This window comes from Columba livia, chromosome 9, assembly GCF_036013475.1.
Source record: "Columba livia isolate bColLiv1 breed racing homer chromosome 9, bColLiv1.pat.W.v2, whole genome shotgun sequence".
NCBI classification, from domain to species: Eukaryota; Metazoa; Chordata; class Aves; order Columbiformes; family Columbidae; genus Columba; species Columba livia.
In genome coordinates, this window is record NC_088610.1 from 1,379,268 (window position 1) to 1,396,256 (window position 16,989).

Sequence of the window (16,989 nt, forward strand, 5' to 3'; positions counted from 1 at the left end):
ACAGCTCCTACTCATGCAAATTTTTTGCTTAAAAAAATACATTAGTGATGCTTTTGCAAGAGACTGAACCTTTGCAGTTACGAGCGAATCATGCATAAATTAAATCAGGTTAACGAGGCCTTGGGAAGGTCACCTTGCTTTTCACAATGGCCTTTTTCCAGTTTTTAGTGGTGGTCCCTAATTTTTTTGTTTTTTTTTTTTTTTGGAGGTGTATCTTATGTATAAAGCTTGTTGGGCATATAGGAAATTCTTTGTGTAGGAATTGCTTTGGGCATATAGACAATGCTTTGGGCATATAGGAAATTCTTTGTGTAGGAATTGCTTTGGGCATATAGGAAATTCTTTGGGTGTGTAGGAATCGCTTTGGGCATATAGAAAATACTTTGGGTATGTAGGAATTGCATTGGGTATATAGAGAATTCTTTGGGCATACAGGAGTTGCTTTGGGCAGATAGAAAACGCTTTGGACATGTAGGAATTGCATTGGGCATGTAGGAATTGCTTTGGGTATACAGAAAAGGCTTTGGGTATATAGAAAAGGCTTTGGGCATATAGAAAATCCTTTGGGCACATAGGGATTGCATTGGGCATATTGCATTGGGCATATAGGAATTGCATTGGGCATATAGGGAATTCTTTGGGCATATAGGAGTTGCTTTGGGCATATAGGAATTGCTTTGGACATACAGGAATTGCTTTTGGCATACAGAAGGTGCTTTGGGGACCGTGGGGACAAAGCAGATGGCCGCTGCGGCACGGCTGATGCGATGCGGTAAAACCGAGTCTCAGCAAAACCTCATTTTTCTGGCTCGTGTCGAAGGGGCCGCACATCAAATAACCGGTGATGAAAAGGAGCAGGGAGGGGGGGGGGCAGGACGTGAAATTAATTCCGTTGAAACGGGGTTATACTGAAAGCTCCCAATTTTCACATCTTTTCCTGATTTATTTATTTTTATTGCTTCGCTGTGCGCTCGGATGGATTTCATTGAGACCTGGCAGCGCACCCCGGTTCAGCCGGAGGCCGAGCACATGCCTGGGTCCTGACATGCGACTGACCGAGGCACGGGGGGCGGTTTGGGGCGATAAATAAGATAAAACCAAGACTTTGCAGTAAAACGGGGGCGGCGTTCACGCCGTTTTCCTCTCGCAGAGCCAGCTCCTGGCCGTGCAGCTCCGCCCGTGCCTAGTTATTAATTTTAAACGGGGTTCGTTGCCCCGGGGCTGGGGGGTGACCCGGGCCACCCCAGACCCTCAGCCCCCCCCCTACGCTGTGCCGCTTTCGCGCTTCCCGCCCTCTCCGCGCATGCACGCGCGCGTCCCCCGGCCACGTGACGCGTTGCCGTGGTGACGGAGGAAGCCGCGGTAAGAAAATGGCCGCCCCGGCTGCCTCCCCTCAGCTCGGCTGCTTTCCCGGGCCTCGCTCCCCTGCCTTGCCCCGCTTCCCCCCGGCCGCTCCAGCCCGCCTTGTCTCGTCCCGTGTCTCCTCTCCCTTCGCGGGGTCCCGGCGCTCCTGGCAGCGGGCGGTGCGGGGTGGGGAGGCCGCGGGCCCGGCCGGGGCCTGTGGCGTGGGTGTGTTTGCATTTCCGCGCGTGGGCCGGAGGAAACGTGTGGTGCCGTTGCTGACAGCAGGTTCTGTCCCTCCCTGTGACCTCCGGCAGTTCCCCTGACCCCGCCGCAGAGTTTCGGGAAGCCATGGAGCGGCACATCCCCAGTCATGCGCTGCCAGAGGAGATTCGAAAGGTATGAAACAGTGGAAGTACAAAGCCAAACCGTTTAGAGATGAGATACTCCAGTAATTTGGGGGTATTTCATTGGCCTGTGAACGCTGGTACGTTATCTGGTACATTTTGGGCCTGGTTTTAGATTGAGTGTGTTCTAGGTTTTGTCATTACATAGGAAGTGTAATTGCACTAGGAACACTGTAGAGGAACATGCTCGTTCTGTAACGGCGTTGTCACTCCAAGGTAAGCTTCAGATTTTACCCCATATGGCGTGTTTTGTTGCCATAAGTTTGGAACAACTGCAGAGCATAACATGTAATTGTTCCAAAGGAGTGTCAATACAAATAGGAACAGAACATTCCCCTTCATCTTTCCTTGTATCTTCTCTTTGTGTGTGAGGCTGTTCTTTTGTTTGGGAGACAAATTATTCCCAAAGTAACAATGCTGCAGTTTACATGGATTAACTTTTGGGGAGGCCTCTTCTATGCGATGATGCACACAAGTGGAACACGAGTCACTTTGTGTAATGCTGAGGTTTTTCCTTGGGCAATAAAACACCCTGCTGTCCTCATTTTTTTGTATGTGTCTAATAATCAACAAGGAATTTAGAATTTTAAGTACTAGCACAGCCTGGACAAATTCTCCCTGGAACAGTCCAGGAAACTGTTGGGATGATTTCTGAGCGGTCAGCGATGATTGCTGAGAATTCAAGGAGGAAAGCAAACGTTAGCTGTGTTAGGATAGGAATTGCATGTGAAACTTGGGCCTTCGTTACCCTCAGTTCAGGGCTATTGAGGTGTCAGTTCTGAGCTGCAGGCTTTAAGAAGAATAACATTACTGAAGGAAATCTAGAAAAATGAAAAAAATAGTAGCTTAAAAATCCTCTTCTTCCGGGAAAGGGCGATAGAACTGGGTTTACTTGTTCTAGAAGGTCTGTGAGGGCACGGTAACAGTAATTGTGTGTGTAGGAAGATGGTTATCCTTCATTTCCAGCTGCAGATTAAGGCTTTCCTCGCCTTTCTGGACGTGCTGTGGTTGAGTGTTGTGGAACACCGGACACAGGGGTGGCCGAGCAGCCGGGGGAGCCGTGGGATCCCCCATGCTCGTGCTTTGGAGTGGAGCGTTGGGCCGGCAGCCGCTCGAGATCTCACTTTACGCCTTTAACCAAAAGAACCACGTGCAGAAGGCACATTGGTGATTTAGATATGCGCACAAATAGGCTTATGTTCCTGTCCCATCAGTGTGAGATGTGCGAGCTCTGAGGCAACGACAGATTTTGGGATCAGTGAATCATTGGGGTTTTACAGATCCTTTGCTGCTGCTCATCTCTTTGCTCTGCTGGCTTGTGTTGTAGTTGCAGTATAGTTACAAGATACTGAGCTTGACTACAAGTCATTCTCACAATTTCCTGTCGTATTTTCTGCCTTTTATGTACACATGTTCTTATTCCCTTCACATTCTCTGCTTCTTGGGTTTGATAGCATCTCTCTTGGAATCGTTCTTTTAGATCACTCCTATATGAGCAGGACTCGTGCCAGACTGAGCACGTGCTCCCAAGATGCAGCTTGCGGGCCAGAGGAACACGTGTGTCTGGAGGGAGTATGTGCAGCACTGGGATTTCAGCTGCGGATGAGGAATATTCTCTTGCTGGGTGCTGGTTGGAGTTGGCTTGCTGCAGGGGGGGTGTGGACAACGGCTGGAGCAGCTGTCTCGAAACAAAGGGCGCGGAGCTGAGCTCTCGTCATTCCTGTCCTTCGTGTTCCCGCTGGATGGAGCTTCACAAGCTGCTTGTTAAGACTTGGAGCAGTGACATCGCTGCCTCCAAAACTGCACTTTTCTAGAGGATGCTATGGGGAGGGAAAGGGAAAGGGAAAGGGAGCCCCTTGTGCCAACCCGGACAGACGGTTCTGCTGCCAGGCCTGCCAGAGTAAAGCCATGGATGTCATGGCAGAAGTTGAAATAAATGGACCATTTGCAGGCTGGGTCCAGGAGGCGTTGCCTGCTGTGTTTATTACACTTTAAAGGAAGTTTTAATCTAGAGGGAAAGAGCTTTTTGGTGTTTTGCTCGTGAAATTATAGATGTGAAGGGACTTTGATTCTTCAGGTTCTGATGAATTTTGCCTTAGAGAGTCACATGAGAATTTTACATGGCCCTGCTCGTCTCTCTCTCATTCCTTCTACTGTTCTCATACCTCTTCTTTCACATAATACATATTGCAAGATGCATGCTAAATGGAAATTAAAAAATCCCCAGGTAAATAAACACCCATGTGTCCATTATTAAAGCTTATAGTATTTCAGGAGTTTTTTGTAACTACAATCACATACTTCTTAGGAACTAATTATCAGTAAAGATGTAAATCATGGTTTGTTTCTGAAAAAAAAATTTAAAAACCTCAGAGTTGTGAGTTTATTAACAGTTTGGTTACCTGACCAAGCAACGTTTGCCAGTGTTAGAAGTCAGGAGGAGCTGGATTTCCCCGTGTGTCGAGGAGAGCAGCTCTGCCCCATGGGGCGGTGGTGATGGCCAATGTGGAGAGCAGCTGCTGCAGGAGAATTGGTGGCTTCCCCGAGGGAAATAACCATGTCAGTCCAGGGCAAAGTCTGCGCCATCTGGGACAGTTTGGGGGAGTAAAAACTACAATAGTGTTTCCTTTACCCCAATTTTATGGATGTGTATTTTTGGGGTGGTTTACTTTTTGTTGTTTGGGGTCTTTTTGCCTTTTTTTCCTCAAGACAAAAGGTTATCATATTGTACCTTGTTAGTCGTCTGTTGCTAGTGGTAGACAAATCCTTTATGTGCTTGTGAACTCACTGAAGTTCAGCTTGTTTCTGCATTGTTGTTGCCCATCCGATGTAAATAGATGGGAAGATGCAGTTTTGTCCTGAAGAACTTACCGAAGTGGGGAACAAAACAGCAGCCACCTCCATAGGACAGTAAAATGACACCTGGATTCCTCCAAGTACCAAACAAAAAGTTGTATTTACTTTTATATTTTATTTGGCAAGCAACCTTTGCTTAATGTAAAAATGATTTGAGCACAAGCTACCCTTAGATTAGTAGTTCTCGTGCCCTAGGAGCTGAAGGAAGCAAGCAGAGCAAGAACTCTGGAGCTGTGTAGTACAGCAGTACAGAACGTTCCGTGGTATCCGACTGTCCACAAAACATCCCGTACATTACTAGTAGCAAATGGTTACTCATTAGATTTGCCACACGTGCTATAGATTGAGCACATGGTGTTATCTTTAATTTTTCTTGCTGTCTTTGAACCTGGGGTTGTTTTTTTAAAGCATCGTTCCAGTTGTGTTACTTTGCTGAAGAATCCGTCCTGCCCAGCAAGATGAGCTTTGTGAAAGTGAACAATGTGTTCAGTACTTACAATATCCATACGGATTTAGAAGCAGCAGCATTTCCATCCGTGCCTTCCAGATGAACACGATTGTATCTACACGCAGAACAGCAGATTCCTGTGCTCGCGTACCCTGGGGACGCTTCTTAGGATGATGTTCACCCGTCACCCCCGTGCCCACTGAGCTTTGGCTATAGAATTTTTAACTTTTAGATTTCGCTGGGTAACAAGCTCCATCTACTTCAGTTTTCTGAGTGGCTGTAGTATCAGAGGGCTCGTGAAAGCAGATCTGAACTTGGATCATGTTCTTCCATTCCTAATGTGAGAATTCAGGAGCCACCTGTGGTCATTTAGGATTTTGGTCTCTTGCTGTGCTCGTAAGGCTCGGGCTGTATTCACAGTATTCAAGCTTTTCTCACCAAGTTAGGGCTGTGTCCACTGTATTTGGGTTTTTCTGTACCCTTTGTGCAAGTGGCTCCCAAGTACATTGACAGGAGTTGGAGGGACTGCAGCATCTCTTGGAGGCGCTTCCCACCAGTTGCAACGACAGATGCAGAACGTCACCATTTCCCAGGCAAAGACGTGGTTAACAATGAGCTAAATGGTCTTTTATCTGCCCAGGCATCGCAGCACGCTCTGCACGGCCTGCTGGACACGTGTGGGATATTTGCCGTTATTAGCAGTGCTCACAGATTTTATGATTCATTAGTCTGCTTTGCTCACAGGCAGGAAAAACTTACAGCTACCTGAAATCTGAGTATTATTTCCTGTCGTGGCAAACGGATTGTTTCAGGGCATGTTTCGAATGAAGCTTTTGAGAGCAGCATTCTGTTTTTACTACGTGCCTATTTCTACACTATTCATACGTATTCAAAGCAAGTACTGTGATTTTTATGTTGCAACTGCTATTTTATGCAAGTGTAACCAATAATGATGTATGCAGCGTGGATTAACAGTACAATCTGTAGGTGCTGACTGAAAACTTGACTCACAATAAGCCTCTTTTTCCTTTTTTAAAGAAGTGAAGTTTCTACTGAGACTCTTAAAAATCTTTCTTTGAATAGAAAAGATCAATCCCAATCGAATAACTGTTGCGTTTTGCATGTACAGCAGAAAACTCCACTTTCTTCCCAGAGCACCAGCTGTGGTTTGAGTGAGGATTCCTTTGTGTGTGATGAGGCAGTTTGTCAGGAGAGGAATGAAAGTCATGTGGCAGAGCAGAAGTGAAACAGAAAGTAGATAAGGTAGAATCAAGTAAAAGTAGAACAATAAATATACAGAAGTGGTTTAGGAGCAACAAGCTGCAGCGTAATGGTTTCTTTCACTGTAAAGTTAATGCACCAGGCGCACATCTGGCCTCATGGCTCTGTGTTTTTATTTTGGTGATGCACAGAAACGTATACAAAGCCTTTTAAAAGAATCTCATTAATTAAAGCTTTTAAGAGTCATGGCTATTTATTAGCTGCTTGTAATGGGCTAATTGTGGCATAAGTGATCCATATGCTGGATGCTGTAATACCGAGGTACTGCTAAATGAGAAAGGAGATTATTTTTCTTTTAGCAAGAATTTAGCTCTTTATCGTGGTAATTTTTGCGGGTGGAATCTGCAATAGCGGAGGAGGAAAATAGCAGTGCAAAGGATGGGGCTCCCTGTAATTTGATCGAGTTGAAATTATAGAAATTCTTGTCATTCAAAAGGCTAAAAATGGTCCGGAGCACCAAAATAATTTGTTTTTTTGGCTTGTAAGCGATGCTCTACAGATGCTGACGGTACCAAGTCAGGCAGATGTAATTTAAGTGGCTGTCCGTCTTGGCTCAGTTCTCCGCTTGCCCTTGGTAGCTAAAGAAATCTATGTAACCATGGAATAATGTTAGTTCTTCCAAAACCGAGCACAGCTCCGAGTCAAAGTGAGTCACCCAGCTGCTGCAGTGGAAACGGGACGGCACAGCTGGAAACGGGACGGCACAGCTGGAAACACTGCTGGGATGGCACAGCTGGAAACGGGACGGCACAGTTGGAAACACTGCTGGGATGGCACAGCTGGAAACGGGACGGCACAGTTGGAAGCACTGCTGGGATGGCACAGCTGGAAACGGGACGGCACAGTTGGAAACACTGCTGGGATGGCACAGCTGGAAACGGGATGGCACAGTTGGAAACACTGCTGGGATGGCACAGCTGGAAACGCTGCCTCGCCGGGTGCTTTGGTCTGGACGGAGCTCTTGTCCTTTAGAGCTGCTGGTTTAACACGTATTAGAACTATAACTCTAAATCTTACAGATCAAGTATCTTCCCCGTTCAAGCACTTTGTCCTCAGTGAGTTGGTTTCTCTTTTCTGTTGTTGTACGCGCAGTGCTGTTGTGCTGACTCAAATAGTGGAGTTTTTTGGTAGCCTTCTGTTACCTTTTCACATCCTTTGCCCTGAGTTTCCTTATCCAGCCTGACCAAAACCACAAGGCTAAAATTACTTTCTGTTTGCCTTTTTAAATTCCTAATTGACTTTTTCTATTCACTGCTAAGGACACACACAATCTCTTTCTAGTTAGAGCTCTGCAAGTTTCCTTTTCTGTTCTTTCCAAACTCTGCTTTTCCTGAGAGTTTTTCTGCTTTGCATTCGGGAAGTTGCCAACAGTGTTTCGATCAAATGTGAATTGTGAAAGATGGAATCTGAAAACAGGAATTGTTGTGTATGTAACACACGTTCTCAGCGGTTACTCAGTGATACTATCATTCCAGCAAGGGTAGCTTGGTAAGCAGAAGAACTAATGACAATTTTGATGTACTGGTTGATCACCTTTGGTGTCTGAGACACAACATCTAACGGAATCTTTTCTCCTGGACAGCACATTTATACAGCTCTCTCCTATATGGATTATCTGCTAAGGGCTGTGCTCACACTACAGTTTTCTTCAGCAGGAAACTTATTTAATATTTATTACCTACCTGGTTATCTAAAACTTCTAGACACTGAAGTATTTCTGCCCTCGGTGTCAGAGTTGGTTATAAATGAGCAACCATTCTGGTTCACAAATTGTCGAAAGGTGACAATAGAGAAACACTCGTGCCCAAGTGATGTTGTTTCTCTTGGAAACGGTGCAAACCCCAAACCCATTTAATTTGTATGCCGTCTTCAGAGCTCTCAAATGCTTTCTGGCTCTGACCTTTAACTCGATGTAGCCCTAGGACAGCTCTGCTATTATTTTAGCTGAAGGAAACCAGGATCTTGGGATTTTGGGAGATACTTGAAGCATCGCTGAGGAGAACTGGGGTTGGGATGTTGATGGTGCAAAGGGGTGAGGGGAAAAAAGGAAAGAAAAAGGAAAAAAGAGCAAATCCTGCTTGCAATTTGACTGCTGTGGGCATGAGAGAGGAACCCGGGGTTTCGGATGAGAATTCAGATGAGTTCTCCCCTTATTCTGTCCAGCGCAGGCCTTGCTCTTTGGAGCTCTTCACCTTCAGTTGGCTGCTGTTCACTTCCATATGGAGAAAATATGTGCTGGATTTAAATTAGTTACCTTGCTTATTGGTGTTAATCTACTGCAGCATGGAATTTATTTAGGGCTGGCTTGCCTGTTGAACATTACTTAACCTGTGCCAAATTCTTTCGTGATATTAAGCGGCTACTTACACTACAGGTAAAGGTTTGAAAACTGGTTCACATCTACATACAGTATATTGCAGTGGTTGCAGGATAATCGTTTGTAGAAGCAAGTTTCTGATTAAAAGCCAGAACTAGCTTACTGCAGTTATATAAAGCTATCAAGCTTTCCTGTGATTATTGACTATTTAGCAAATACTTTAAAAAAAATCTACCCTGATCTGAAGTCCATTCAAGTTTTCATTTCACCTGAGGAATGGACGTGAAGAAGAAAGAGACCCAGTTCCCACTAAGTCCAGATGGATTATATTTATTGTTCTATGAGCTAATTTACTTTCATGTTCAGTAACAACGCTGAATTTGAAAACTGAAATGTTTTAGTACTTGCATAAACCGTTTTCAGCTCAGGTCCCGAACTGTTTTACTTTGTTTTTAGTCCCGGTACCCCGTGAAACGTCTGTGCCTGTTTATTTGCAAGGCAGCCGCGGTGGTGCTGTGAGCACAATGTTCTTTTGGGATAAGAGCCCCCCTCCTGTGCTCCTCATAACAGCTCATTTTGTCCTTTTTCAATATAGTAATTTTAGTGCTTTGGAACTTTATGGTGGTTATCCTGAATAACAGTTTCATATTTCCAAGCACAGTTTGCCGCTGCCAGGAAAAATAAACTCGCATTTTCAGCTCATTCAGAGCAACTGTAACTAAGGGTATTTTAAACTGGAGCAAAACTAAGAAATCAGAAAATTAAGCTTAGCCTGGTCCTTCCAAGGCATCCTGAAATATCATTTTTATCAAGCTGTACTTAAAGCGCTAATGATTATTGATTGAAGCGTGGGATAATGAGTCTTTAGCTTGTAATTTTTGAAAGCTGTTTTCTTATGATTTCTCTGCATTTCTCTAAATGTCTCAATGTCTTTTTTGTTTTCTTTTTCTATGGCACATTCCCCTGCTGAAATGTTGGACCTTCTCGGGTCGGTCTGGCTGGTTTAATTCCTCAATAATCCATTTATTGTGCAGGTTCAGTTCTGCATCACTTGTAAACTGAGCAATTTTTTCTAGGAGTGAAAATGATTAAAATACACTGGAATAACTGAGTGATAAGTATGTATCAAAGTCAGAGCCTGTTCGTTTTTGTGAGGCCTGGCTTAGCACGAAGGTTAATAATTTGATCACTCACAAAAGTATGTTCCTCAATTTAAGAAATGGTCTTTCAATTAGATGTGTGTTACATACTGTGTTTTTTATCAGTGGTGACTGCTAGCCAATGGCTTACACTTTCCACATCATAATCATTAGTTCCCTACTAATTTCAATTATTTTTGTAAAAGTTGCTGGATTACATCGCTCTCTTCACTTTCTGCTTTTCATCTTGCCTACTTAACTGGATAGGAGTTGTCAAAAAACCACAGTCAATACCATTCTTCTGGCTCAGGCAATCAGAAATTCATTAAGGCGGTAATTTTGTAATGCACAGCATCTTATTTTGAATTAATGCATCAAATGTAATACTAAGGTACTTCAGTTTACAGTTCCATTGGGAGTTCCACGTAGTAAATTGCATCGTTGATAGATATATATAGCGAAAGTACTGCTATAGCTTGATTTCATTTTGCTGATGTAGAATTTTGTCTGCCTTATTTGTTAGAGCGGTAACAACATCTGATCACAAATGCTGTAGAGCAGTAAATGGTTTAAACCATTCAGATTTATTGTTATTTTTTATTATTTAGTGTCATTCAGCTTTTTCTCTTGTTTCTTGTGAACAATCTTAGGATTTTATCTCTTTCTAGATGTCGCGGGACGAGACGGTGTGTAAATACTGTGGAGTCAGCTATTTGATACTTCACGAATTTAAGGTGATGGAAGACAAAGTAAAAGCAATGGAAAAGGAGATCAAATGTTATGAAGGAAGCATAGAACGGGAGAAAGGACTTCAAGCAGAGCTGCAGGCTCTTTCCCAAGACCTGGAACACTGTCGAGCTGACGGGGAATCAAAAAGCGAAAGGTCAGAGCACGTTATCTAGTCTGATGTTATTCTCCTGCGTGTGTATTAGGTAATTTTATTCCAAAGAAGTTTAAAATACAAATAAGATTTGTCTGTGTGTTTTATCAGGTATAACATATATACTGTAAGACTTAATTTAAATCATATTTCATAGTATTCTCTAGAAGTGAGTTTTGAATTCCTTAATAGTTTAGAAACAGTCGATATATTTGAAGTGGAAGAAAGTCCAGAAGACATGTCAGAGGTATCTCCCCTACACGCAGTCCCAATGGGAAATGATCAAATATTTAACCTGATCAATTTGTAATAAAAATATTTGCAATATTTTAAATTAAATTCCACAGCATTGGGAATTTCACAGCTCTGAAATGTTTACTTACTGTCACATAGTAACACAGTAAAGAGTTCTCAGCTGTCTTACCCTGAACTTACAGTTCACTCTTTGAAGGGATGACCCAGAATATAAAGCGATTATGAAAATCTGGGGTGCTGCTTGTTCCTCAGAAATAAGAGTTTGCCAAAGCTCACCGGCAGGTGTGCGAAGGTCCCAGTTAAGGGGGAGGTTCTTTACATTTAAGAACTCCAGTACTTAACAATAGTTTGCAGAGCCACATTTGTATTTTTAGGGCACAGCAATTGGAACCTTGAAGTGTTTTCTCTTCCAGCTCATCCTTACAGGCTTTTGTTGTGTTCTGCTTCTTCATCACATCGTGATAACTTTAAACTCGGAACAGGAAGCTGTGCTTGGAAAACGTTTGTCCTTTTGATTGGCAGACAGCCCAGCTTCGGTTCCCAATCCCACAGGTGGCTACACCAAATAGAAGAGTTTGTTTTGGGGTAGATGTGAGAAAACAGTACTTACTAGGAGACTTTCAAAGGCTTTTTTTCCCCCCTCTGCCCTGTGTGCTGGTTTTCTGTGTCTTCATATTCTATCCACATATTTTGGAATCTGTAATCCACTGATTGTTTAGAGTAGGACTATAAATATCAATGCTTATAGTTGGCTAGTAAAAGATACTTTTACTATTAATGGATTTAGTTAGGCTTGTGTTAGGTAATATTAGTAATAAAAGATGCGTTTTAAAACACACAAGTTCACATAAAATAGGACAAGATGCACCTATCCTGTAGATCACTCCTTGTTATTTGCAATATGTTTTTCATTTGAACTGAACAAACCCACGTCCCACCATGCAACGTTTTCTTTGGTCGAACGTCATAGATTTGGAGAGTGCATTTGTTCTGGTTCCTTCCACAGCTCTGGGTGGCAGACATGCTGGCGGGTTTTGGTGCGTTACCAAATGCGGTGACAGAATATTCTTCTTGTTGAGGATCATTTGCCACAGGTAAACTGAACATTTTCATTTAGCCGACTTCTTGTAGCGGAGCTGGAACAGTTAATAACAAAATTTATCTCTGCATTTTTCTTCCTTATGGCTCAACTTGATTTAAAACCTGCTGAAATCCAATGGAATACTTTCAGTGGCTTTCATTCAGGCCATAAATCAACTATTGTGCCTTGTTAAGGAACTTGTCTAAATGTTCCTTATCTCCTTTTTACTATCCTGGATCTCTCTTGCTACCTTGTGCTGTTGCCACAAACTAACTATTCAACCTGCTATCTTCTCATTCTTGCAAGGTTGACAAATCATTCCTCCCAAACTGCACATCTTTATCAGAAGCCAAATAAGCCTTTTTTTTCCCCCATCTCTCGTAGACCAAGAGATTTAATCTTTCTTCTTAGTTGTAGACTGTTTCATTGTTATGTTCCCTTTAGGTTAAAGTGTTGCTATTTGTTTATACCTGTGGTTAGCCCTGAAAGCCACCTGGGAACCTGAGCTTGTGTGGAAATCACTGACCTACCCTTTGGGATTTTGTCAGAAGGGGAACTAACCATCATGCAGTTAACGACACTGATTTAATGTAGCTGTTCAAGTCTTATTCTGTGTTAAAATGGCTTTAATTCCAGATTATTTGCAGGAGTGCAGCTCCTGAAGAGCTGTGGCTGGTTGGAGGACCAGTCGATGCACATGATGGGCTGTGCTGCTGGGTCTTCGGGTACCGGCTGCTGTCCGCAAGAGCAGTGATTCAGGCTTAGTTAAGCTGAAGTGCTGGTCTGTTATCTGTCTAAACAAATCAGTGCAGGGCACTTTTGTTGGGGGCACTGTCATGTCTTTTGACGTTTGTGACAGTGCATAGAGGGTACACTGTTTTGGCCCAAGTTTGATAATTCTTGGCTCATCCAATATAAGAGACGTAAAATGGGTTTAAATAGTGCAGGTGCTTTAAAAGGTGTAGTGGTGCTGGATACTGTGAGTGTGACAAGGAGGGCTGTATTCTGTGATTCTAACCTGTAATCAAGAGGCGGATGGTTCTGAAGTAGCACATGAAGACTTTAAATAGCCTTAACTTGAATAGTCTGCTGAGCAGAATATTAAAAAAGACAATGGTGAAGAAGGTTGTGGATGATGTTTTGTGCAGTGAGTTTGAGGCTGCAGTTTTATACGCATTCTGTGCCAGATTTGTGAATGAATCCTCAGCTCCATCCCAGGGATGCGCACGGACAGGACTGTTGGGAGGAATGTGAGATGCTGAAATGCCAACGAGCAGGTCCTGGAGTTTCACGGGGCAGAAAATACCGTAGTGAAACGTCTAAAATTGGCGGTATGTTCCAGGCTCCTCTGTGCGCAGTCCCTGCTGACTCCAGACAACTGGGGGTGCAGTCGCTCTTGGAGGCTGAACTGGGTCCTACTGGGACCCCTAAAGGGGCTGCACAGTGTGGGCTGCAAAGTTAAGCTCATCTCATCTTAACCCGTGTGAAACATGACATCTTAAATTCAAACAAACATGGTAATTGCTCTTGTCGTTCCCCATAGGACAATGAGCATGTTTGTTTGCTGGCAAGAATCCCTCGCAACTACTTCTTTATTTGCTCCTGCTATTCTTTTTGTTGTCAGTGCTGGTAGTTAACATGTTATAATTCACCTCCCACTCTGGGCAGGATTCCTCTTGTATTCACTAAGAAAGCGAATTTACGCTGCCTGCAAACAGAGGACGTTAATTTTCACAGTTCGTGTGAACTATAGGACAGAGGATCGGTATGTTCTCACAATTCTCTCGTAATGCCGGCATTTAATGATCCATTGAACTTTTCCCTTTGTGCTAAATATCACCAAAATAACATGCTTATTTTTCTTCCTCCTCTTGGTGATGGTAGGAGACAAAGTGCAATTGTCTTGCCGTCTCCACCTGCTCTTTTGTGTGCGAATCAGAACATTCTGATAAGGTCCCTTTGCACTTGGAGGCTGCAGTTCTGTGCTAATCTTGTTAGAGCAAATCTCAGGAATGGAAAGAGGAAGAAAACGTGTCTGTATTTACTTTCACATTTCTTTTTTAAGCCAAAAGATCCTCCAATACTGCCTATTCTGGAATGCATAAGACTAGAAAATGAGCATGCGGTTTCCATGGACCCCGCAGTTTTGATTTGTTATTGCTCAATGGTAAATCAATGCTGCTTTTTTCATCAAGGTGTGGTTAACAGAATATATCATCTGCAGAAATAATTTGGATTTCTGTGACTGTTGAGGGGATGGACTTTTCCTTGTTAGTCAGGGACATGAGTCTGATTCCGCTCCCGAGTGCAGTCCAACAGAGTTGGTTCTCTCCTCTCCTACTCTCGGTCTCCAAGAAGTTTACAGGTAGGTGTAGGTAACTTTTCCTAGCAAGGCAATGCCAGAAATGTCTTCAAGTTATTAGTAAGTTGTTTTGTTTGTTTGTTTAAGTGATCACAGTTGAGCCCAAACAACTTGCTGCTTAACAAGCAGGTGCTCAGTGTGGTGTTGGCAGAGCTCTGTGGATTTAAGCTTCTTTATTAGGACTGATGCTTTTTAAAAATTTGCATTTTGGTGCAAGTGTGTTACAGATGATCCATCTGATAACACTAACTAATGCACATTAATATTATGGCTTAATTTTTATATTTTTTTTTTACTATAAAATCAGTCTTTCGCTTTTTAAAATGGAAGCAAAACCTGCCATCCTTTGGTTTTGTAAAATATTTGTCTATTCCAATATTGTTGATATCCTCATGACAATGAGTCACCAGTAGACACATGGTTCACTTTCTCTTCTTGCGGTCAGTTAAGGGCAAGAGGTGCAAGCTCACTAAGGGACTGCGTTTAAAAGTTGCGTATCGTTGTAGTTGTACTTTTGGGGCTAGAAAACTATATTTGAATGGTTGTCTGCAGCTAATGGGAAATGAAGACATTGTCCTGTGAGCAGATAGTGCTCTGTGTGCATCCCTTCTGTGCTTCTAGCACGGGAAGGGAATTGGACTCAAGTCTCTGTTGTTCCCGTTCCATTCATTTCATGACAATTGTGGGAATAAGTCCCGCGCTGTTGCAAGACCCGTCTCTAAAGTGTGTTTATTTACCCGACGAGAGCTGTGCTTGAAAAATAAACAGGTCAGAACCGCTGCTGGAATGAAAAAGCTCAAAAGGTAGATTTTTCCACCAGTACAAATATTCTACTTCTGCAGTGCCATCATCTCATTTAAGGAAACACAATTGAAGCACAGGTGTCACAAACGTTCATTTGCTGTTTTAATGGGAGCGAGAGTACACAATGTATTTGTGTGTCCTGATAACAGTAAACCTTATTTTCCCAATCCTGGATTTAGGATATTTCTTGGTGTCAGATTTGATGTAAATGCAGAACATCTTTACCTGCACCGTCATTTAACGATCCCTGACGTGCTGTTGTGATGAAGCACGTTCCGTACCGAGGAGAAGGAAGCGTTAAAAGACTTTTCCATCTATTTAAGGCAAATACTTACAGAGGGTGTTGTGAGAGTATCTCCTTCGATCTCTTGTGTAGCAAAAATGTAGGAAAATAATCTTACTAACTTGACATTTTTGATTATTTTGATGCTAATGTCATTGCCCAAGTATGTAGAAATAACATCTGGTGGAAACAGTTTTTGTGAAAAGTTTCTCTTTGTTTTTTTTTAAAATGCCATTGTGAAGCAACAGAGGCCTAAGTGCCAGTTAGTGTAAAAATGATGGACAGGAATACGTTTCACATGCGTATTTTTAATTACGATTTGCTGAGCAGCATGAATGAATTCAGCAATGCAGAAGTACAGTTCTGTGGTCGTGAGTGTGAAACTGAGAGCGAAGGGAAGTGAGGGACTAATTGAATTCATCTTTGCAAATGCCTGAAATTAAGAAAGAGAGAAACAATGCGAGTGGAAAAAAAGGATGGTAAGAGTACTGGAATATTTAGGATTTGCTGTTGGTCGACTTTGGGTGAGTCCCCTGCAGGCGAGGCGAGCGGTGGGTCCTGCTGGGACACGTCCCTGCCCCGCAGGAGCTGCAGCCCCTGAGCTGGTACCCACATTGCACTTTAAACTGAGGTTTTCGTAATGACGGATGGTTTTTGGAGGATGGGTGAGTTCTGTGTCGTATCCATGAATGAACACTGGATTCTGAAGATATTTATATAGCATTGCACAGAGCTGATATTGGACGTGCACGTTTCCACGTTACTTTACAAATGTATTGTGGAGTTGCTCGCACAGTGGCCACAAGATGAAGTTCTCTCCATTTGGAGATTGGATACCTCAGTCTGAAATATGCAATTATCATATTTGAAAAGCCTTTCAGCATGTTTTTAATTTAAAGCTGAAACAAAAGTCAGAGCTTGGTTTGTAGTGCAAGTAATACTTTCTGATGGTTTTCTTTGCATCTATAGAATAAAAAACCTAACGGTGGAGCTGAAAACCAAGCAAGAGGAGTTAAAAAACGCGAAAGAAGATTTGCGGTATTTCCAAGAGGAAAAGGAAGCTGCCTATAAGCAATCACAGGTGCTCAGGTACGAGCCCCAAAGGAAATGCTGATGTTGTGCCTCCTGTGAACAGGCGGGAGGATTCGCTGGACATGCTCAGGGTGTTTGGAACCATCCCGGTGCTTCTTGCTGTTCCAGCACGCTGAGATGCTGTAGTGCTGCCAAATGCAACTGGAAAATAGCACTGCTAGTGGCTGATGTTATGAGCAACAAGTTTGTTTCTTCATGAATTTAAAAGCATTAATTAACATTTAAAAGTGCGTGTGTACCACTTGGTTGTAATGCATCAGAAATACGGTATTTCTTACGTGTCTTGTTTATGAAGAGTCAACATAAGCTTGGACATATAGTCATTTAAACATGATTAGTGTGATTTCACAATAAAAAGCGATTGTGCAATGGCACAGTTTTCTTCATTTATACATTTAAGCTCTATCAGATGATCATAAAATGTTAAGAGTTGGAAAGGACCC

General features: G+C 42.9%; 1 protein-coding gene across 16 annotated transcripts in view; it reads left to right on the forward strand.

The window, feature by feature from the left end:
• The window catches only part of LEKR1 (leucine, glutamate and lysine rich 1), a 39,682-nt gene continuing 22,693 nt past the window's right edge, over window positions 1-16,989 (forward strand). For 13 of the 16 annotated variants that reach the window (XR_010474565.1, XR_002419700.2, XR_002419701.2 and 10 more), the window contains exons 1-3: window positions 1,369-1,740; window positions 10,458-10,672; window positions 16,424-16,543. Coding sequence is in view for 13 of the 16 variants with exons in the window: in XM_065073405.1 (XP_064929477.1) it covers window positions 1,693-1,740; window positions 10,458-10,672; window positions 16,424-16,543 (383 nt within the window). In the remaining 3 variants the exon portion in view is untranslated. The other 3 variants (XM_065073403.1, XM_065073404.1, XM_065073406.1) reach the window with 3 other exon arrangements.